Source organism: Ranitomeya variabilis, chromosome 1, assembly GCF_051348905.1.
Source record: "Ranitomeya variabilis isolate aRanVar5 chromosome 1, aRanVar5.hap1, whole genome shotgun sequence".
In the NCBI taxonomy this organism is placed as follows: Eukaryota; Metazoa; Chordata; class Amphibia; order Anura; family Dendrobatidae; genus Ranitomeya; species Ranitomeya variabilis.
In genome coordinates this window covers 163,369,039-163,393,718 of record NC_135232.1, presented here as the reverse complement: position 1 = coordinate 163,393,718, position 24,680 = coordinate 163,369,039, and the positions used below count along the sequence as shown (strand labels likewise).

The 24,680-nt window shown below is 41.5% G+C and overlaps 1 protein-coding gene across 1 annotated transcript in view; it reads right to left on the bottom strand.

Moving 5' to 3' along the window:
* The window catches only part of CAMK4 (calcium/calmodulin dependent protein kinase IV), a 354,738-nt gene that overhangs the window by 98,528 nt on the left and 231,530 nt on the right, over positions 1–24,680 (bottom strand). Inside the window, exons 5-6 of the mRNA XM_077290272.1 lie at positions 24,013–24,085; positions 5,310–5,400 (exon numbers count right to left, since the gene is read on the bottom strand). Of these exons, the coding sequence (XP_077146387.1) occupies positions 5,310–5,400; positions 24,013–24,085 (164 nt within the window). The remainder of the gene's footprint in view (positions 1–5,309; positions 5,401–24,012; positions 24,086–24,680) is intronic.

Genomic DNA, 24,680 nt, shown 5'->3' with positions numbered 1-24,680 from the left:
TCTAGTGAGGGTTTATTTAGCGTTCTCCGCAATTTGGAAATTATATATTTCTTGTAAACACAACCTAAAGGGGATCTGTCAGCGGGTTTTTGCTATTTAATCTGAGAGCAGCATAATATAGAGGCAGAGAGCCTGATTCCAGGGATGTGTCACTTATTCGGTTGTGTTTTGTAGTTTCAATACAATCAGTGCTTCATCAGCAGGAGTTTAGCACTAGGGGACTAGGACTCATGTGTAAGATAGTCCAGCTAATCTGTGTTACTCTGCCCCCACTGCTGATTGGTAGCTTGCTGACAATGTACAGTGTACACAGGAAGCTGCCAGTCAGGGTGGGGTTATATACAGCTCAACATTCTGACCCCTGCTACATCTACCACAGACAAAACATGGATTCTATCAAAACTACACCATCAAGGTCTCTGACCCTACATTATGCCACTCTCAGATTCCATAGTAAAAACCTATTGACGGTTTTCCTTTAAAGCTGCACAATTGTAGCTAGATGACTGGCTGATATCCTGCCTATTGTTTAATTTTTTTATATGATGCCCTGTTTTACTGAAAATATAGTTTTATTCTAGCTACCTCATTATTTTTTATCACATTACACATTTCCCATTACCATTATTTTAATATTTATTTAGTGAATCAATATTACACATGAAAATAATCTCCTTTGTAATATATCCTATGTTTCCCCCAAAATAAAACCTATCACAAAAATAAGCCCTAGAGTTATTTTACAGGATTTTTGGAGCATGCTTGAAATATAAACCCTACTCCAAAAATAAGCTCTACTTACAGTAAGGGTTGGTGTTAGGGCGGAAGGCAAACTGGGGAGTTGCCAAGGGCTCCCTCTCTCTGAGGAGCTCCCAGTGTTTCTGTTCTGAGGCCTTATAAGACTGCTTAAGAAACTTTGGTGATATCAAGGTCCTTTAACTACGGGGGTCTAGAGGAACTGAAGAGGAAACAGGCAGGTAAAGTATGTGCAGTGTGTGTTGTGTATGCATGTGTATATGCAGTGTGTATATGTGCTTGTGTATATATGTGTTTTTGCAGCACATGTGATGACATGAGTATATTTGAATAAATGTTGATTTTTTTTGTTCAATAATAAATATGGCTTGTTGTTCATGGAAAACAATAAGACATCACCTGCACATAAGCCCTAACCCATCTTTCGGAGCAAAAAATAATATAAGACGCTGTCTTATTTTGGGGGAAATATTGTATTTTATAAGAAATGTTCTTTCTCTTTCTAGATTGAGCTTTCACGCTCAATTCAAGTGTAACAGCTGTGAAATCTGAATACAAGAAAGACTACAGATGTTCAGATGACTAAGATAAGACATAACAGTTGGTGCCCATAAGATTCTATGGAAAGGGTGGGGTTAGGGAGGAGCTGGAGGCAGACACAGACATTCAGCTGCAAACTCTCCTGAAATGACAGTTACAATTTAAGGGTTTTTTTATTGATAGATTTAAATTATAACTATTGTTTTAGGAGAACTTGCAGCAGAATGTTGGAGTCTGCCTCCAGCTTCTCCCTTCACCTCCAGTCAATCATATAAGAGCTAACTATTATCTGAGTAATGTGAAAATCTTTCTTCACTGAATACAGATTTTTTCCTGAGAACTGAAGAGAGAAAAATGAGTCCAGGAAAAGAAAGATTTCTCTGATAAGATGTATCACAAAGTTGCTTTTTTCATCTACAGTATTATTTTTTAAATAAAAATGTAAATGCCAACTACTCTTTTAGGGGGTTGTCCAAAACCTAACTGAATTTAATATGATTCTCTATCTATTTCAAGTTAAAGAAAATAATCACTTTTTTTAATATACTTCACCCCCCAAAAAAATCCTACTTTTTCTTCTCTAGTATAACTCCCTGATTTTTTTCTTACTTCTGATAACTTTCTATTTGAGTCAACTGCATGCACTGGGGATTTTTAAATGCGATGTCATCAGGGAGCTGGCGCTGCAGTCACTGCCATAGCTACTGTTACCACCCTGAAACAGGTTATTATCAGGGACAACACTTTCAAGGATGTGCTACAATCTGCTATACTGAGCATGCACTGGTTGTCAATATTAAGATATGCTATCCCTGTTCGCCACTGTCTTACTTTCATTGTGCACTAATAGTTCACTGCCTTGCCAGCTTAAGTTGGCAAGAGAGCGCTGTTAGTGCCCAATGAATGTAACACAGAGGTGAACAAAAACCGTATACTGAACATATGTCAGTATTGACAACCAAGTATAGCAGAGAATAGCCCAGCCCCTGAAAGTGTCGCCCCTCATGATTACTCACTTCAGGATGGAGACAGAAGCTGTGGCAGTGACTGCAGCACCAGCCTCCTGATGACGTCTCATTTTCGAATCCCCTGAGCATATTAGGAGACTCAAATGGAACGTCACTGAAAGTAAAATAAAAAAACACAGATAAGAATTTAGTGTAGAGAGGAAGAGTAGAGATTAGTGATGAGCGAGTATACTCGTTGCTCGGGTTTTCCCGCGCAAGCTCTGGTGGTCTCCGAGTAGTTGTTAAAGCTCGGAAATTTAGTTTTCATTGCCGCAGCTGCATGATTTATGGCTGCTAGACATGCTGAATACATGTGGGGGTTGCCTGTTTGTTAGGGAATCCCCACATGTACTCAGGCTGTCTAGCAGCCGTAAATCATGCAGCTGCGTCGACATAAACTAAATCTCCAAGCACTAACAAATACTCAGAGATCACCCGAGCAACGAATATACTCGCTCATCACTAGTAGAGACTTTTCAATAGAAGTATATTAAAAAAAATCTTTTGTTATATTAAATAATTATATTAAATTCAGATAGGTTTCGGACAATCTCTTTAACCATTGTTGATGATTTTGGGAGCCTGGTCAAACTCTTGCATCGACTCAATAAAGATCATATTTTGACTCATTGAAGCAGATGGTAATACGGTTTGTGCCTCTAAGCTGTTCAAGGAGTTCATTCATTCCTGTGGCATCTCCATCCTTCCTGGACAAACAGAAATTAAATCTTAGGGTTCATGCCCACGATCACGAATTGCTGCGGTTATGACACTGCATTTTTATACAGCGGCAAAAACGCAGCGGCTAGATGTTACAGCAAAGTGGATGATGCGTATATGTGAACATGTGGATCACCCATGGAGATGAACATGCGGGGCGGGTTTATGAGCTACAGCATGTCAATTTCTCTTGCAGAGATGCTAGTCTCCGCAGCAGAAATTTCACCAATAGAATGTATTTGGATGAAGTGAATCTGCATGATTCACTGAACACATGCGTGATTAAAACGCTGCTACTCCCTCATCATTCCCTTTGACTTAAAGGGAATCTGTCGCCCCCAAAATCGAGGGTGAGGTAAGCCCACCGGAATCAGGGGAATATCTACAGCATTCTGTAATGCTGTAGATAAGCCCCTGATGTATCCTAAAAGATGAGAAAAAGAGGTTATATTATACTCACCCAGGGGCGGTCCCGCTGCGGTCCGGTCCGATGGGCGTCATGGTCCGGTCCGGGGCCTCCCATCTTCTTACAATGACATCCTCTTCTGGTCTTCAGGCTGCGGCTCTGGCGCAGGCGTACTTTGTCTGCCCTGTTGAGGGCAGAGCAAAGTACTGCAGTGTGCAGGGAAAGGTCAGAGAGGCCCAGCACCTGCGCACTGCAGTACTTTGCTCTGCCCAAAACAGGGCAGACAAAGTACGCCGGAGCCGCAGCCTGAAGACAAGAAGAGGACATCATCTGATGAAGAATGGAGGCACCGGACCAGCAGCGGGACCGCCCCTGGGTGAGTATAATATAACTGCTTTTTCTCATCTTTTAGGATACATTGGGGGCTTATATACAGCATTACAGAATGCTGGAGATAAGCCCCTGATGCCGGTGAGCTTACCTCACCCTTGATTTTGGGGGTCACAGATTCCCTTTTAAATTCCCGTACATTTAAATCTATTTTTATTTACTGACAGTCAAATTTTTATTGTATTACTTTCTACACATGATTATGAGGGTGGCCTGAGATTCTCTTCATTATTTAGTGATATAGTGCTACATGAACCAAACCAACAATAATCAGGATCTGACTCACTGAATTCTGTGCAAGAATTTATCAGGCATGTTATGTGACCTGTGCAGAAGTCATTGTTCAGGGAGCAGTAGGAGGTGAGCTGTGACTATCACTAGGTGTTATCTATTGTTGAAATCATGCCTGTGATGATAAAGAAATGACTTCTGAAAAGTGATCTCAACAAAACAGGAATTGTCAGTGTGTTATATTAGGCTTAAAGGGGCTGTCCGGCCTTAGCGTACAAATCTGCAGTCACTCTATGTGGGAGAGGGCAGTCATGTGACCACAAGTATGCTATTTCCATACTTTTGGCTTCATTCCGACTAAACGTGTTCAGCCTCACTTGTATTGAGAGACTCCGTGCAAATCTAGTTGGCAGGTGACTGTATGCATCCAAATCACATAATTGTAGTCACGCATCTGCCACAACCGTCGCTGACACCAGAGAGTTTGCACAGTGCATGCGTTATAAGGATTCACAAGTCTGCAGTCACACAGATTGACTGCAGACATGTACACCAAGGCTGGACAACCCCTTTAATGTCCAGATTGAAAATTGCAACATTATGGAATAATTTTTAAATGAAATATGGAACATTTTAAAAAAAAAATCAAACAATTCTTTTTTTTTTTTTTTTTTTTATCTATTTGACACAAACTTCATTTACGGTAAATAATAGCTCATTTTCTATTAACACATTCCCAGTCAAAACAGTGATTGCATTTAGTTGTTTTTTTGGGGGGGTAAAGCCTTAAATGGGATCTCTTTTTTTACAATTACAATGAAAACAGTTCTAAAACTTAACTAGAATCTATAGCGTGACTCGGGATGTAAAGAAAAGATCACAATTTCCAAGTTTCAGAAGGAATAAATCACTCCCTAATAACTGTCAGGCATAATCCATACGAGCCGATGAAGCAGTATTCACACATGACAGATTTGTTACACAATGTATAATAAAGGCCACTTTCCATTTTTCTTTTTCTACCAAAATAGACTACGGGATCTATGGACCACATACTTCTTGTCCTTCCTGATATAAAAATTATGGAAAAATTGCAATAAAGCCGAACAAATGTGAAATGTTGGGTATCAGAGTGTATGACAGGTGAAAATAACCTTAATGACCACCAGTACTAGAAGTCTGACAGAATGGGGAAAGTATATCAGAATAAAAAATAACCAAAAACATGATAATTGCTGGAGGTCTTCTGACAAGCTTACCAATTTTCAGTGGCGCATCAGGAGCTGGTGTAGCATAAAGCAAGTTTTCAGGCTTGAGATCTCGGTGAACAATTCCATTTTCATGTAAATACTAGGGAAAAAACAAAACTTCAGGTTAATCTGATCTCATATTGTATAATGTTATGGCCCATTTGGCAATTATATTCAGATGTTTTGTCTCAGAATGAAAGTTCATAATGAAAGCTGATGCCCCTACATCTATTCCAGCTTTCAATTTAAGGGAATTTAGCATTACTGTTGATTTTGCTTTACACTGTTGAAACAACTTTGTGACTTCTGGCAATTTTAAGTAACCCAATTTGTCAAGAATAGATCCATCACCATATAAATTAATAATAATAATAGAAAATTAGATGGAAAAATAGTGTGTTAATAATGTAGATGTGTGCAAAATGGGACGTTTTTATAATTAAAAACAACTTTTTGTTTAAAAAAAAATGGAAAACGAAGGAAAATAACTTTGTAGCACAAATTATTTAGTTGACTCAAAATGTGCCACAATGTAGGAAAAATTAGTTAAACTGTCCAAATTACCTATTAGGTCTTATCATACGGACATCATAGAGAAGAACAGATAGTTGCTAACAAAATGAAGCTCCGGTGGACTCTTTCTAGTCATGTATTTAATAAAATGTATGGATAGCATGTGAAATGATGTTCCCGCCAATGGTGGCTGCAGAGGAAATGTATAGCCAGCTGCAGATTCCACTATCCTGCCAACTAATCGGCAGGTCATCTTCAATCCAAGTACAATGTATGCTTATATTTATACTGCACAGTTTCATAGTTTTTAAGGTTGAAGGTTAAGACCATTGAGTTCAATCTGGAGCCCAACCTGTTGATCCAGAGGAAGGCAAAAATCCCACGTGGCAGACACTAATAGCTCTGTATTATGGGAATAATTCCTTCCCAACTCTGCACATGGCAATCAGATGAGTTCACTAGTTACAGAATCTAATGCCCATAACCTAATATATTTTTTCAAGGAAGGCATCCAAGCACTTCTTGAAATTTAGTAGTGAATCTACTATTACAACATCATGTGGCACAGAGTTGCATTGTCTCAAATGTACATCTATCGGTTTCTGTACATGCACATGACTCGCTCCTTTGAATTATCATAATTTAGTTACTGGCATGTTATATATTGTGTCAAGTGTGCCCAAACTATATTAAACAGAATCTGTCAGAAACTACCCCCCCAAGCCATTAATATGATTGTGTAGCGCCTTCAAATATAAGCCAGTGGATCCCTTATGGCCCAACACACTGCTCTTGACGTTGTGTCTGGAAGGTAACTGGGGCGTGATGATGCACTTGTCGCGTCTCAGCCTCATGCTGTATTTCCTGCCTAGCAGCGCCCTCCTCTGGCTGAATGACAGGTCATTTGCTGTGGTACACTGCCACTGAGCTATCAATCAACCATTGGAGGGTGGTGCTAGATTGGGAATACACTGTGAAACGAGATGCCCATCATCATGCCCCAATGAACTTCCAGACACAACTTAAAAATGGGATTTCTCGCTGCTGGAATAGCACTTTGGGATCATAAAGGGATTGACTAACTTACCTTTTAAAGAGCTACACAGACATATAAAGAACTTGCAGGGTTCAAGGTTCTGACAGGTTCTCCTTAAATATGTCTTTTACTAGTAGAGTATATTCTGTTCTGAAATGAAGCCACGGTGCATTGCTGTAGTTGAGATCAGAACGCAATGTATCTTGTAGGACTCTTGTGAGAGGAATCATTCTTATCCTCTCATGGTAACATTTCAGACAGGTCGGCGAAACGGATGTCAAGTGTTAATAATGTCGGCATCCAGTAATAGATATGAAACACTCCGTGGTATAGAGATGTCACTGCCGGGAGGAAAAGAAACGTGCCACCTTCTGCGAGGAGAGGCTAATACCGCCTAGGTAGGATTTATGGGCCACAATGACACAACCAGCTGAACTGTGCAAATGTTTTAGATCAGATACAATTTCTGGTTGATAAATGTAGTGAATCAGAAAAAAGAAAAACGATTCAAAACCCCAAACTGAGTGGCTGACTAAGCCTTGTAGAAGTATATTCTGCTGATTCCATCCTATAAATGATGGGTCTGATCGATCTGCTCCTATAGACACAACACAGTGGTGGCCATAAAAGCCACCCGTGTACCTTATTGTTGTGAATTTGCTTTTTGCTCCCTCTAGTGGTTACTAGTTTTTTGACTCTGGTTTTTCTGTCATTCCTTTTATCCGCACCTGGGTCGTTAGTTAGGGGTGTTGCTATATAAGCTCCCTGGACCTTCAGTTCAATGCCTGGCAACGTAGTTATCAGAGCTAGTCTGCTGTGCTCTTGTCTACTGATCCTGGTTCCAGTTATATCAGCTAAGTCTGCCTTTTGCTTTTTGCTATTTGTTTTGGTTTTGTATTTTTGTCCAGCTTGTTCCAAATCTATATCCTGACCTTTGCTGGAAGCTCTAGGGGGCTGGTGTTCTCCCCCCGGACTGTTAGACGGTTCGGGGGTTCTTGAATTTCCAGTGTGGATTTTGATAGGGTTTTTGTTGACCATATAAGTTACCTTTCTTTATTCTGCTATCAGTAAGCGGGCCTCTCTGTGCTAAACCTGATTCATTTCTGTGTTTGTCATTTCCTCTTACCTCACCGTCATTATTTGTGGGGGGCTTCTATCCAGCTTTGGGGTCCCCTTCTCTGGAGGCAAGAAAGGTCTTTGTTTTCCTCTACTAGGGGTAGCTAGATTCTCCGGCTGGCGCGTGTCATCTAGAATCAACGTAGGAATGATCCCCGGCTACTTCTAGTGTTGGCGTTAGGAGTAGATATATGGTCAACCCAGTTACCACTGCCCTATGAGCTGGATTTTTGTATTCTGCAGACTTCCACGTTCCTCTGAGACCCTCGCCATTGGGGTCATAACAGTTTGCCAGGCCAGTATTAAATGTTTAATGCATTGCAGAAGAGGGATTATAAGAAAGAAGATTCTGAGTTGTTTTTTTTTTTCTTCTTCCCCTTTACCTCAGAGTGGCTATGCTTGCTGCAGACATGAATGTCCAGACCTTGATTACAAGTGTGGACCAGCTGGCTACTCGTGTGCAGGGCATACAAGACTATGTTATCAGAAATCCTAGGTCAGAACCTAAAATACCGATTCCTGAACTGTTTTCCGGAGACAGGTTTAAGTTTAGGAATTTCGTGAATAATTGTAAATTGTTTTTGTCCCTGAGACCCTGTTCATCTGGAGATTCTGCTCAGCAAGTAAAAATTGTTATTTCGTTCTTACGGGGCGACCCTCAGGATTGGGCTTTTTCGCTGGCGCCAGGAGATCCGGCATTGGCTGATCTTGATGCGTTTTTTCTGGCGCTCGGTTTACTTTATGAGGAACCCAATCTTGAGATTCAGGCAGAAAAGGCCTTGCTGGCTATGTCTCAGGGGCAGGACGAGGCTGAAGTGTATTGCCAAAAATTTCGGAAATGGTCCGTGCTGACACATTGGAACGAGTGTGCACTGGCCGCTAATTTTAGAAATGGCCTTTCTGAAGCCATTAAGAATGTTATGGTGGGTTTTCCCATTCCCACAGGTCTGAATGATACTATGGCACTGGCTATTCAAATTGACCGGCGGTTGCGGGAGCGCAAAACCGCAAATTCCCTCATGGTGTTGTCTGAACAGACACCTAATTCGGTGCAATGTGATAGAAAAACCGCAAATTCCCTCATGGTGTTGTCTGAACAGACACCTGATTTAATGCAATGTGATAGAATCCTGACTAGAAATGAGCGGAAAATTCATAGACGCCGGAATGGCTTGTGCTACTACTGTGGTGATTCTACACATGTTATCTCAGCATGCTCTAAACGTATAGCTAAGGTTGTTAGTCCTGTCACCGTTGGTAATTTGCAACCTAAATTTATTCTGTCTGTAACTTTGATTTGCTCACTGTCATCTTATCCTGTCATGGCGTTTGTAGATTCAGGTGCTGCCCTGAGTCTCATGGATCTCTCATTTGCTAAGCGCTGTGGTTTTACTCTTGAACCATTAGAAAATCCTATTCCTCTTAGGGGTATTGATGCTACACCATTGGCAGCAAATAAACCGCAGTATTGGACACAGGTTACCATGTGCATGACTCCTGAACACCGCGAGGTGATACGTTTCCTGGTTTTACATAAAATGCATGATTTGGTTGTTTTAGGGCTGCCATGGTTACAGACCCATAATCCAGTCCTGGACTGGAAGGCTATGTCAGTCTCAAGTTGGGGCTGTCGTGGTATTCATGGGGATTCCCTGCCTGTGTCTATTGCTTCTTCTACGCCTTCGGAAGTTCCGGAGTATTTGTCTGATTATCAGGATGTCTTCAGTGAGTCTGAGTCCAGTGCACTGCCTCCTCATAGGGACTGTGACTGTGCTATAGATTTGATCCCAGGCAGTAAGTTTCCTAAGGGAAGACTGTTTAATCTGTCGGTACCTGAACATACCGCTATGCGTTCATATATCAAGGAGTCTCTGGAGAAAGGACATATTCGTCCGTCTTCTTCCCCTCTTGGTGCGGGATTCTTTTTTGTGGCAAAAAAGGACGGATCTTTGAGACCTTGTATTGATTATCGGCTTTTAAATAAGATCACTGTCAAATTTCAGTATCCTTTACCGCTGTTGTCTGACTTGTTTGCCCGGATTAAGGGTGCCAAGTGGTTCACCAAGATAGACCTTCGTGGTGCGTACAACCTTGTGCGCATTAAGCAAGGTGATGAATGGAAAACCGCATTCAATACGCCCGAAGGTCATTTTGAGTACTTGGTGATGCCTTTTGGGCTCTCCAATGCGCCTTCAGTTTTTCAGTCCTTTATGCATGACATTTTCCGGAAGTATCTGGATAAATTTTTGATTGTTTATCTGGATGATATTTTGGTTTTTTCTGATAATTGGGATTCGCATGTGGAGCAGGTCAGGTTGGTCTTTAAAATTTTGCGTGAAAATTCTTTGTTTGTCAAGGGCTCAAAGTGTCTCTTTGGTGTACAGAAGGTTCCCTTTTTGGGGTTCATTTTTTCCCCTTCTGCTGTGGAGATGGACCCAGTCAAGGTCCGAGCTATTCTTGATTGGACTCAGCCCTCGTCAGTTAAGAGTCTTCAGAAGTTCTTGGGCTTCGCTAACTTCTACCGTCGTTTTATTGCTAATTTTTCTAGCATTGTGAAACCTTTGACGGATATGACCAAGAAGGGCTCCGATGTAGCTAACTGGGCTCCTGCTGCCGTGGAGGCTTTCCAGGAGTTGAAACGCCGGTTTACTTCGGCGCCTGTTTTGTGCCAGCCTGACGTCTCACTTCCCTTTCAGGTTGAGGTGGATGCTTCGGAGATTGGGGCAGGGGCCGTTTTGTCGCAGAGAGGCCCTGGTTGCTCTGTTATGAAACCTTGTGCCTTTTTCTCTAGGAAGTTTTCGCCTGCCGAGCGAAATTATGATGTGGGCAATCGGGAGTTGTTGGCCATGAAATGGGCATTTGAGGAGTGGCGTCATTGGCTCGAGGGTGCTAAGCATCGTGTGGTGGTCTTGACTGATCACAAAAATCTGATGTATCTCGAGTCTGCTAAACGCCTTAATCCGAGACAGGCCCGCTGGTCATTGTTTTTCTCCCGCTTTGATTTTGTTGTCTCGTATTTACCAGGTTCAAAGAATGTGAAGGCCGATGCTCTTTCTAGGAGCTTTGTGCCTGATGCTCCTGGAGTTGCTGATCCTGTTGGTATTCTTAAAGATGGAGTTATCTTGTCAGCTATTTCTCCGGATCTGCGACGTGTGTTGCAGAGATTTCAGGCTGATAGGCCTGAGTCTTGTCCACCTGACAGACTGTTTGTCCCGGATAAGTGGACCAGCAGAGTCATTTCCGAGGTTCATTCCTCGGTGTTGGCAGGTCACCCAGGAATTTTTGGCACCAGAGATCTGGTGGCCAGGTCCTTTTGGTGGCCTTCCTTGTCAAGGGATGTGCGGTCATTTGTGCAGTCCTGTGGGACTTGTGCTCGAGCTAAGCCTTGCTGTTCTCGTGCCAGCGGTTTGCTCTTGCCCTTGCCTGTCCCGAAGAGACCTTGGACACATATCTCCATGGATTTCATTTCTGATCTTCCGCTATCTCAGGGCATGTCCGTTATCTGGGTGATATGTGATCGCTTCTCCAAGATGGTCCATTTGGTTCCTTTGCCTAAGCTGCCTTCCTCTTCCGATCTGGTTCCTGTGTTTTTCCAGAACGTGGTTCGTTTGCACGGCATCCCTGAGAATATTGTGTCAGACAGAGGATCCCAGTTCGTTTCCAGGTTCTGGCGATCCTTTTGTAGTAGGATGGGCATTGATTTGTCGTTTTCGTCTGCTTTCCATCCTCAGACTAATGGACAGACGGAGCGAACCAATCAGACTTTGGAGGCTTATTTGAGGTGTTTTGTCTCTGCTGATCAGGACGATTGGGTGACATTCTTGCCGTTGGCTGAGTTTGCCCTTAATAATCGGGCTAGTTCCGCCACCTTGGTTTCGCCTTTTTTCTGCAACTCTGGTTTCCATCCTCGCTTTTCTTCGGGTCATGTGGAGCCTTCTGACTGTCCTGGGGTGGATTCTGTGGTGGATAGGTTGCAGCAGATCTGGAATCATGTGGTGGACAACTTGAAGTTGTCACAGGAGAAGGCTCAGCGCTTTGCCAACCGCCGCCGCGGTGTGGGTCCCCGACTACGCGTTGGGGATTTGGTATGGCTTTCTTCCCGCTTTGTTCCTATGAAGGTCTCCTCTCCCAAATTTAAACCTCGTTTTATTGGGCCTTACAAGATATTGGAAATCCTTAATCCTGTATCTTTTCGTCTGGATCTTCCTGTGTCGTTTGCTATTCACAATGTATTTCATAGGTCCTTGTTGCGGCGGTACATTGTGCCTGTAGTTCCTTCTGCTGAGCCTCCTGCTCCGGTGTTGGTTGAGGGCGAGTTGGAGTACGTGGTGGAGAAGATCTTGGATTCTCGCCTCTCCAGGCGGAGGCTTCAGTACCTGGTCAAGTGGAAGGGCTATGGTCAGGAGGATAATTCCTGGATGGTCGCCTCTGATGTTCATGCGGCCGATTTAGTTCGTGCCTTTCATGCCGCTCATCCTGATCGCCCTGGTGGTCGTGGTGAGGGTTCGGTGACCCCTCACTAAGGGGGGGGTACTGTTGTGAATTTGCTTTTTGCTCCCTCTAGTGGTTACTAGTTTTTTGACTCTGGTTTTTCTGTCATTCCTTTTATCCGCACCTGGGTCGTTAGTTAGGGGTGTTGCTATATAAGCTCCCTGGACCTTCAGTTCAATGCCTGGCAACGTAGTTATCAGAGCTAGTCTGCTGTGCTCTTGTCTACTGATCCTGGTTCCAGTTATATCAGCTAAGTCTGCCTTTTGCTTTTTGCTATTTGTTTTGGTTTTGTATTTTTGTCCAGCTTGTTCCAAATCTATATCCTGACCTTTGCTGGAAGCTCTAGGGGGCTGGTGTTCTCCCCCCGGACTGTTAGACGGTTCGGGGGTTCTTGAATTTCCAGTGTGGATTTTGATAGGGTTTTTGTTGACCATATAAGTTACCTTTCTTTATTCTGCTATCAGTAAGCGGGCCTCTCTGTGCTAAACCTGATTCATTTCTGTGTTTGTCATTTCCTCTTACCTCACCGTCATTATTTGTGGGGGGCTTCTATCCAGCTTTGGGGTCCCCTTCTCTGGAGGCAAGAAAGGTCTTTGTTTTCCTCTACTAGGGGTAGCTAGATTCTCCGGCTGGCGCGTGTCATCTAGAATCAACGTAGGAATGATCCCCGGCTACTTCTAGTGTTGGCGTTAGGAGTAGATATATGGTCAACCCAGTTACCACTGCCCTATGAGCTGGATTTTTGTATTCTGCAGACTTCCACGTTCCTCTGAGACCCTCGCCATTGGGGTCATAACACCTTATAAAGTCAAAACCTTCATTATAGTTTTCTTGCCTGTTTTGTAAAAAAGTGCCAAGAATACACAGAATATACTATCACTGGGACCCCCTTAAACCAGCTGTAGCTTGCGGCGCCACTTTACCACTACTTTACTAATCTGCATAGGGTAATTTTATGCAAATGAGTTTCACCACTTCAGATTCGTTCATAATAGGCTTTATTCACACGTCTTGCGCATAAGAGTTGTATCCTTTTTTTCATGGAAATAACACATCCCCATTATAACCTATGGAGATTTTCACATGTCTATGTTTTTCACGGACTGTGTGTGAATGAGGCCTAACATCCATGTGCACAGATGAACAGGCCCAATACAAGTCTGTGAAATACATGTACGGGCACACGGACGGCATCAGTGTATCGCCCATGTTTAATATTGCAAAGGATAGGAGAAGCTCTCCTATTTATTTATTGATCCATCCATGAAAAATACTGATGACCACACTGATGGTAAAAATGGACTCACGGATGCAAAACACTGATGACACTGGTACCGTTTTTTTCATGTACTGATTTATATACGGAAGTGTGAAGGAGGCCTGAGGAGAAACTTGGTCAAGTACAGATTTCTGGCAATGCAATACAAAAGACAGGGTCTCCTTGATGTCTTTACTACCGCCAAATGGCGCTTACTACTTTACTCGCTCTCACTTGCGTATAAAATCAGCGAGTGCAATGCAAGAAAAAATTGCACCCTCACCAATGTTGTTCACTGATATTGTGCTCATCTGCAAGTTTTTGTTCAGATGGAATCTGGATGCAAAAAAAATTGCAGCATGCTTCGAGTGGCCGTGTATATCGGACGAGACACGTCAATGGGTGCGAGAAAAAAAAGAACCACGGACTATGCGTATGCCGTCCGATTTTTACAGACACATTACCCCTCTGTAGCCAAGGACACTGTAAATTGTCCTGTAAATGAGGGTAGAATGATAGTTGCAGAGAAAAAAGATGCAAGTCATATGAATGTCATAGAGATGCTATGTGAGAAAAATCGCATTGTACTCATATGACACTCGTCCTATTTTTCTGGATGAAAATCGGAAATTGAAAATTTTTGCACACAGATGAGTGCGAGGTCTGAGACAGACTTCTGGCATCCAAGGAATCAATACTTACTGATTGAAATTAGCACTTTACAAGACCTGCAGTAACTCAGCCAGTAAAACCACAATTTATATTGTGCTTTTCCTGACAATACCACATTATCCCTCCTTGCAGTGAGATTTTTTGGGATCTGCTGATCACATGGGGGTCACCAAAATTTAAAACAGATGATTTAAACCAAGCAACTTTTTTAAGTAATTATTTGAATATTGTTTTGTCATATAGAAAGGAAAAACATTCAGTTGAAAACATTATTATTATGCTACATAGCGCCACCATATTCCACAGCGCGTTACATACTTTATCACAGCTGTTCTCATTGGGGCTCACAATCTAAATTGCCTAGCAGTATGTCCTTGGCACGAAACCCAAGCAAGCATAGAAAGAACGTGTAAACTCCTTGCAGGTGTTGTCTTTGGTGGGATTAGAACCAATGACTCCAGTACTAGTAATGAACTATAAGCCTCCAGCCACACTGTATTTCTGACATAGATTTCCAAGCCTGTAACTGTCCTTGATCAACAGATGCCCTTTTAGTTACTGTGTATATCTTTAAAAGGAGGTTTTCCAAAATCCAAAAACATTATACCAAGTGCTGATCTTTGTGTAGGACAATGCATCAACACATATCCATAACTTTTAAATATCGGGAACTGAAATTTCATTGGGCTTTACTTACTGGAGAGTGAAAGTGATGCATTCAAATGGTAAATTGACTTTAGATTTGTATAATAATGGATTAAACGCTCCTATTATAAAATATTCTATTAATTGATGGAAAATACACTATACGAATAAAAGTATTGGGACACTTGCACATAATACCTATGAAAGATTTTATGACATCATATCCGAATCTAATTGGCATAAATATGGAGTTAGTTCCCAGTTTGCAGCTAAAAAGCTCCAGTCTTTCAGGAAGGCTTTTTACAAGATATTGAAGTGTTTATTGGAGTTTTTGCCCATTCATCCAGAAGGGCATTTGTGAGGTCTGAAACTGATGTTTTATGAGAGGGCCTTGACTTCAATCTCTGACCAAGTTCAACCCAAAGGTGTTCGATGAGGATGATGTCATGTATCTGTGCCGGCCAGTCAAGTTTCAGTAAATTGCATACGAAACTCAGTCAACCATTTAAAAACTAGCACAAAATAGGGCCTTATACAAACTATTCCACAAAGTTGTAAGCATACAATTGTTCAAAATGTCTTGGTCTGCTAACACATTAAGATTTCTCTTCCCTGGAACTAAGTGGCCTAGGCAACCCCTGATAAACAATCCATAGCATAATTACCAGCATAAAAACATAACATAGCCCATAACATAATAACCAATTTCAAGTCCACACTCACTGCTGTAAAACAAACCTACGTCTCATCTCTCATATTCTCCTTATCTCACAACTCTAAACAGCTATTCAACACTTTTAGTTCTCTCCTCCGTTCCCCAGCACTTCCTCCCTCTCCTCTCATTTCAGCAAAAGACTTTGCCTCATTCTTCAAGCAGAAGATTGATTACATGAAAAGAAGCTTTGGCCTACAGTCCCCACAGACCCTCCTCATACCTAATTCTTCCAAAACCAGTTTTTCCACCATTACAGGAGATAAACTTTCCTCTCTATTCTGCACATCACATCTCACTTCCTGGGCACTTGACCCGATCTCATCACCAGCTCATCCCACACCACAGTCTTCATCCCAACCCTAATCCACCACTTCAACCTATCACTAATAACTGGGGTCTTTCCCTCATGCTTTAAACATACCTCGATCACACTCATCTTCAAAAAGCCCTCCTTTGACATTTCCTCTGTGTCTAGCTATCGCTCCATATGACTTCTCCCATATGCCTCAAAACTACAAGAACAGCATGTCCATCTTGAACTGTCCTCACACCTCTCCTCTTGTTCCATCTTTCACTAGTTACAATCTGACTTCTGACCACATAATTCAACCAAAACTGCCCTAACTAAAGTCACCAATGACCTACTAACCACCAAAGCCAAGTGAATCTATTCTGTCCTCCTCCTCCTGGACCTTTCATCTGCCTTCGACACAGTGGACCATTCTCTCTTACTACAGATTCTTTAAGCTCTTAGCATCAAAGACTTGGCCCTATCTTAGATCTCTTCATACCTAACAGACCAGACATTCAGGGTCTCACACACCACCTCCTCATCTTGCACCCTATCTGTCGGTGTCCTCCAAGGTTCAGTTCTAGGACCCGTGCCCTTCTCCATCTTCACCTTTGGCCTAGGACAGCTCATAGAATCCCATGGCTTTCAGTATCATCTTTATGGTGATCAAACACAGATCTACCTCTCTGTACCCAGTATCACCTCCTTACTAACCAAAATTGCACAATGTCAGTACACTATTTCATCCTTCTTCTCTGCTTGATTTCTAAAATTTAACATACCGAAATCATTCACTTTCCCCCATCTCACTCAACCTCCCCCCAACAGACCTATCCATCAAAGTCAATGGCTACTCACTCTCCCCAGTCTGCCTCGGGGTAACCTGTAACTCTGCTCTCTCCTTCAAAGCACATATCCAAGCCCTTTCCAACTCCAACTCAAAAATTATTTACCACATCTGTACATTCAAACATTTGAAAAAACACTTGTGAATGCCCTCATCATCTCCCACCTCGACTACTGCAACCCTCTCTCTTTGGCCTCCCCTCCAACACTCTTGCACCCCTGCAGTCTATTCTAAACCCTGCTGCCTGAGTAATCCACCCCCCCTGCTATTCCCCAGCCTCTCTTCTCTGCTTATCCTTTTACTGGCTCCCCTATTGCCCAAAGACTTCAGTTCAAAACCCTAACCATAGCATACAAAGCCATCCGCAACCTGTCTCCTCCATAAATCTGGAGCTAGTCTCTCGGTACTTACTTGCACGCTGTGAGGTTATCCTGATATTTAAAAAAAATAAAAATTCATTTGAAAATTGCGCCTGCCATGCCTGCGCAGTAGCAGTTATCAATGTATATAGAGGTGATCCTATAGCTGCTACTGCTCATGTGACTGCGATGCCATCTTGCTAGAGAAGGAAAAAAATTCCTCCTACAAGATGGCGTCATCGGCGCATGCGCAGTAGCAGCTATCAGGTGTGTCATCTTGGAGGAGGACATTTTTTTTCTTCTCTAGTAAGATGGAACCGCCGGAGCCTGCACAATAGCAGCTATTGGCCATTGCTGATAGCTGCTACTGCGCAGGCTCGGCGTCGCCAACTTGGAAGAGGACATTTTTTTTCTTTAGCAACATGGCGCCGCCTGTGCTTTCACAGTAGCATCTATCGGATCATTTATATACACCAATAGCTACTACTGCGCAGGTGCGGCGGGTGCCATTTTCAAATGGATTTTTTTTTAAAATATCAGGATAACCTCAACCATAATGAAATTCATGGCAAATTAATTTGCTGAGAATCAGTTATTAAAAAAAAACTTGACTAAGCTGGCAAATTCAAATTTCAATAGATTTTCTCATCTCTAGTCCATATGCTATCTCAGCTTCTCAGCAGAAGAAATCATAGTCCATGTGGGGCACAAATTTACTATTATATGACAAGCAATCAAAAGTTCTAGGTCAGTCTGCAAATCATTGAGGACCATGCTTGTCAGCTCCCAATTAATCAAAAGGTATCAATCACAAATCCTTTGTAACCTCTTTAATAAACAGAAAAACTTAGTTGTATTGGGAATTTGATATAAAGCTTGTCATAAATCTGTCAAACCACTGCTAAAATTACAGTTAAAAATGCTCAAAGGGATAGATAAAAATTGTGCAAGTGAACGAAACTGACATATAAGATGATAGTTTACTTTACTATAGTACTCAGCATAAAGAAACCTGAAATTCAAATGATAAGCCATGAATCCACATAGTGTAAAAAATATCTAAAAACAATGTGAAACTTAGTGTAGTTAGATATAATGTTATTTACTTGGGAGACCCAAAAAGTAGTAGACCAGTATTTTTTTTTTAATTATTCATTAGCTAGTTCCATAGTATAGCCAGTATTATCATGCTTAATTGTTAATTTCTACCTGAAAATTCATAGCTTTGTTCTCTTTAGTTAGATAATGTGATTTTATTGTAACTCCCTTGGAATTATACAGTATGCTTTCCTGTTATCATAAGGGGGTCACCATCTCAGTCACCAGAACTTCTTGCATGACGAAACTGTACCACATAATGGACTGTAGCACACAATTTACTCACATGGAGAGACATAAAATTCTATCACATATACTTATGATAATTAGACAGCTCCTGTTACACAATTATAATGAAGAGCATGAAAGTTCAGCTCCTCTAACTATATATTTACAGTTTCTTGGTACTTTACTCTACCTGCCCATTTAAAGTTGTGCTCATGCAATGTGGAATTTTTAGCATAGCATGGAAGAATAAAATGAAATCAGGGACTCGAGTGGGAGTCTAGAGTGAAGCAATAGTAATTGCAGGGAAGTAAGAACACTGCATAAAAGTATAGGAAAGATATACAGTGCCTAAAAGTAGTATTCAACCCCCTGCAGATTTAGCAGGTTTACACATTTGGAATTAACTTGGCATTGTGACATTTGGACTGTAGATCAGCCTGGAACTGTGAAATGCACTGCAGCAAAAAAGAATGTTATTTCTTTGTTTATTTTTTTTTTTTAAATTGTGAAAAGTCTTTTCAGAGGGTCATTTATTATTCAACCCCTCAACCCACCAGAATTCTGTTTGGTTCCCCTAAAGTATTAAGAAGTAGTTCAGGCACAAAGAACAATGAGCTTCACATGTTTGGATTAATTATCTCTTTTTCCAGCCTTTTCTGACTATTTAAGACCCTCCCCAAACTTGTTAACAGCACTCAAACATGGTCAACATGGGAAAGACAAAGGAGCATTCCAAGGCCATCAGAGACAAGATCATGGAGGGTCACAAGGCTGGCAAGGGGTACAAAACCCTTTCCAAGGAGTTGGGCCTACCTGTCTCCACTGTTGGGAGCATCATCCGGAAGTGGAAGGCTTATGGAACTACTGTTAGCCTTCCACGGCCTGGACAGCCTTTGAAAGTTTTGTCCCGTGCCGAGGCCAGGCTTGTCCGAAGAGTCAAGGCTAACCCAAGGACAACAAGGAAGGAGCTCCGGGAAGATCTCATGGCAGTGGGGACATTGGTTTCAGTCAATACCATAAGTAACGTACTCCACCACAATGGTCTCCGTTCCAGACGAGCCCGTAAGGTACCTTTACTTTCAAAGCGTCATGTCAAGGCTCATCTACAGTTTGGTCATGATCACTTGGAGGACTCTGAGACTGACTGGTTCAAGGTTCTCTGGTCTGATGAGACCAAGATCGAGATCTTTGGTGCCAACCACACACGTGACGTTTGGAGACTGGATGGCACTGCATACGACCCCAAGAATACCATCCCTACAGTCAAGCATGGTGGGGCTGTTCCTCAGCCAAGGGGCCTGGCCATCTGGTCCGCATCCATGGGAAGATGGATAGCACGGCCTACCTGGAGATTTTGGCCAAGAACCTCCGCTCCTCCATCAAGGATCTTAAGATGGGTCGTCATTTCATCTTCCAACAAGACAACGACCCAAAGCACACAGCCAAGAAAACCAAGGCCTGGTTCAAGAGGCAAAAAATCAAGGTGTTGCAGTGACCTAGTCAGTCTCCTGACCTTAACACAATTGAAAACTTGTGGAAGGAGCTCAAGATTAAAGTCCACATGAGACACCCAAAGAACCTAGATAACTTGGAGAAGATCTGCATGGAGGAGTGGGCCAAGATAACTCCAGAGACCTGTGCCGGCCTGATCAGGTCTTATAAAAGACGATTATTAGCTGTAATTGCAAACAAAGGTTATTCCACAAAATATTAAACCTAGGGGTTGAATAATAATTGACCCACACTTTTATGTTTAAAATTTATAAAAATTTAACTGAGCAACAAAACTTTTTGGTTTGTAAGATTTATGCATCTGTTAATAAATCCTGCTCTTGTTTGAAGTTTGAAGGCTCTAACTTATTTGCATCTTATTAAACCTGCTAAATCTGCAGGGGGTTGAATACTACTTTTAGGCACTGTATATCTTGGTACCGTGTTAGCCAGTAGATAGAAAAATACTTAGATTTGAGATTCCTCACTGGTTGATAACTTTTAATGGCTAATTGAAAAGATGGTAACAAATTGCAAGCTTTCCAGACTACTCAGGTCTCTTCATCAGGCATAGACTAAAAGAAATTCTGATGAATCACATATTTATGCACAATACAGCCCAGAAATAATGCCACAGATAAGACAGGTGACGTGAAGCAGAATTACCATTATGTGAGAATGATAAACAGTTGTGTCCATAAATATTTGAATATTTCATAGATAAGGAAGTCTTTATGTTTTATGGTCCTCTGAATGGGTCTGGTACTGTGTTATGATGCCCCCACATGGTCAAATTATTTAATTGATGTAAAAAGACATATTCAGACCCATTCAGAGGACCATAAAACATTAAGATTCCTTATCTATGAACTGTTTCAATATTTATGGACACAACTGTTTATCACTCACATAATAGTAATTCTGCTTCACGTCACCTGTCTTATCTATGGCATTATTTCTGGGCTGTATTGTGCATAAATATGTGATTCTTCAGAATTTCTTTTAGTCTTTGCCTGATGAAGAGACCTGTGTAGTCTCGAAAGCTTGCAATTTGTTACCATCTTTTCAGTTAGCCATTAAAAGGTATCAACCACTGAGGACTCTCAATTCTAAATATTTTTTCTGCATAAAAGTAAGAACACTACATAAAAAATATGCAAATTGTGACATTGTAAATAGAAGGATGCATTAATGAAAAGGAAATGCTGCATCTTTAAAGGGTTATTCCATTCTCAGCATTCTCAGCCATGAAAGCCAACAGGAAAAACTCTGTACATGCAGCCACCACTGGAGATGGAGCTATGGAAACAGTTAAGATTGACTGAACGATGCTGTTGCAGTAACTCCCATTTCTAATCGAGTTACTAAAACTGAACTTTTCAGCTGCTCTTGGCTTTTTTTGTAGCTCCACCTCCAGCGGTTGAAGCTTGGACAGAATTATTTCCATTTCAGCCATGAAAAACTAAGATGGAAATAACCCTTCAACCCTAGATTGCTTAATTTGCAGGTTTGTAGTACATATACTGTAATTTAGAACATAAAAAAGTTTGGTATCATAGTTAAATAAAATATTAACCACCAAGCCAATGGGTTTTTTTCAGCGCTGGAGTGTGCCACTAATTTGAGTTCTGTGACCATAGTATTATAATCACCAGCTGCTGTTTTCAGCTATTTTCAGCAGTTCAGATCCACTATCTTGAGATGGCAACTTCTTACTGACCAGAAGTCAGAGATAAGGATCACAAGCTCTTGATGCAAGTCTGTGAGAGCCTCGGTCTAGCGCTCAGATTGACATTGAGCTGTGGCTTCGGGCTAAAGGTACCTTCACACTAAGCGACTTTGCAACGATAACGATAGCGATCCGTGACGTTGCAGCGTCCTGGATAGCGATCTCGTTGTGTTTGACACGCAGCAGCGATCTGGATCCCGCTGTGATATCGCTGGTCGGAGCAAGAAGTCCAGAACTTTATTTGGTCATCAGATCGGCGTGTATCGTCGTGTTTGACAGCAAAAGCAACGATGCCAGCGATGTTTCTTCATGGAGCGAACTGGAGCGAACAACCAGCGAAAACGATAAGTACGTCACTGGATCGCTCCTGCATCGTTCTGCTGTTGCCGGTGTCTGACGTCTCCTAGCGACCTAAACAGCGACGCTGCAGCGATCGGCTCGTTGTCTATATCGCTGCAGCGTCGCTTAATGTGACGGTACCCTTAGTCAAACATTGGAGCTATCTGGGCTGATCACAGTGAGAAGAACGACCGCGGCGGTGTCGATAACAGATGAAGACTGAAACTGGTAACTATGAGACTAAGTGCTGGGAACTTAGATTAGTAGCACCACTCCGGCAGTAAAGTAAAAAAAACCGCTGGAGTGGTGCTTTATAGCCTGATTGGCATTAATCATGCTAGTGAAGTAATGCAGAATATTTATATTTTACAATCCAATCCAAACACTGATTTAACATCCATCTATATATAATTATTTGATGGTATTTCTAATTACAGTACATTACTTGCTAAATTGTAAATCAATCGAGCTGAGGCACATATAAATGTAATGATGTTGTAATTGCCTGTTTTGACAAGATATAAATCCATATAAGAATGGAGCTTTCTATAATTCATCTGCCAGGAGAGTTATTTCTAGATAGCAGAGAAGCACAGTTGGTCGGTTCTGCTTTGAAAATACCTTTGCTATAAATCCTTATGGGACATATACCAATAAATAAACTGGTTCTTGGCTCAAGCTCCAATGATGTCTCTCCTGGGAAATAATATCATCTCAATGTCATTCTTACAGTATTTTATTTAGTTTGGAAGCTATGAGCTGGGATTCTCTTGTTACAATTACGTTATTGGTAGCAGAAAATATTGCGTATTATTTGAAAATTAATGTAAAACTTTCTCTATATTGAGGAGAGGAATCCACATGAATTATAGGGATCCAAAGCAAAAGTCAGAATGGGTGTCACACCCCAATTAGAGCTGTGCCTCTTGCACTACATCATTATTAAAGTTAAAGCTCAACAATCTACAAACCCAATTCAAAAATAGTGGGGACACAGAATAAAATGTAAAGAAAACAAGACTACAAAGACAGTGTTCATTAAACCTCTGTCTCCTGATCAGTTGTCTTCATTGGCAAATCGTAATTAATGCACATGTAGACAGCACAAGACCGCTCAGCCCAATGATCGGTTGCAGCGGTCGCTTGCACTGTAATTGTCATCACAGCTATAACCTGTCAACAAAGACTGAGTGCAGTGGCGTTGTTGGATCTGGAAAGAAGATTAATTGAATTAACTCCCTTGAGAACAGTAGAGTAAAGTATCATTATATTCCCGGAGCAATGGTCAATGACAACTAATACTTTCTGACTACATTTGCTGTATGTTTTTCATTCAGATTACATTATTAGTAAGATGTGTAGATGTTTTCTCTGAAAGAAACATCCCCTTTAGGAGACTACAGTGTGTTGTCCTGTAACCTGTAAATGAAATGTCACAGAAAGAGATGACAATTAAAATTTTGTTGAATCTGTTCCTTTACCTAGGAAAATAAAGTGGTAATGGGTAGCCACTTATTCCTCTTGTCCTAGTAACACATTGAGCCCTTTGAGCCTCGCTGAAATGGAAATGATTATGAAAGATTGGTGTCTGGCATTGATCGAATTGACATATCAGTTTGTTTTTCCTAATAAAGGCCCTAATGGGGCAGTGCATGACACCGGGCTTCTTTCTGTACTATTTCCACAATGACTCTCCACTAGAGATGACACATGCGGTACTTAGCCGGTGTGTAACGTATTTTTTTTTGCTGAGAATTTTCCTCAGTTACTTACAAATATATACAATCCAATAATTTTAACCCAAACTGTATAGTTATAAAGTGCAGGTTTACAATGAACAGAAAACATCAGAATCAGGAAACATTTTATACAAGAATACTTACAGCAACAGCTTCTAAAATTTGTTTCACTGCGTCAGCAGCATCCCGCTCACTGTAGTAACCTTTCTCTACAATCCTGCAGAAAAGCCAACACGTTATTAAACTAATCAATATAAAACATGCTGCAAAGAAATTGACATTTGATATTGACAATTTAATTTATGCACTCCTCAGCACTGAAACTGAAGCACCAAGAATGACAAACTGTAAAGTTATGCAAATCGAGGAGGAAGCCGAGTTGATAGGTTCTGAAAATGACCACATTTTCAAGCACCTGCCTCCTGCACTTGGGAGAGGCATAAATGCCAGACTGAAAGCCAATTTATTTTTAGCTGCATAAAACCTCAAAAATCGGATCAAGTCGTGTGTGATGCATCTGTTCGTCGACATGCCAGTTATCACCACTTGTTGGAAATTGAGAGGGACAGAATCCTTAAACTGAGAGACCTTAGATTATCACTCCAGGAAAACGCAATGATTGTAGGATGAGATGTCAATGTTGTGTGTCCCAGTGGTTGAGAAAATAACGACAAACTGGAATGATAGAAAGATGTGCAGAGAGGTGAACCTCGGCACGGACGGATCATCAGATTAGAAGAATGATACATAATGATCCATTCTGTACTACAAGTGACATTGCACATCACATACCAAGTAGATGGTGTCAAACA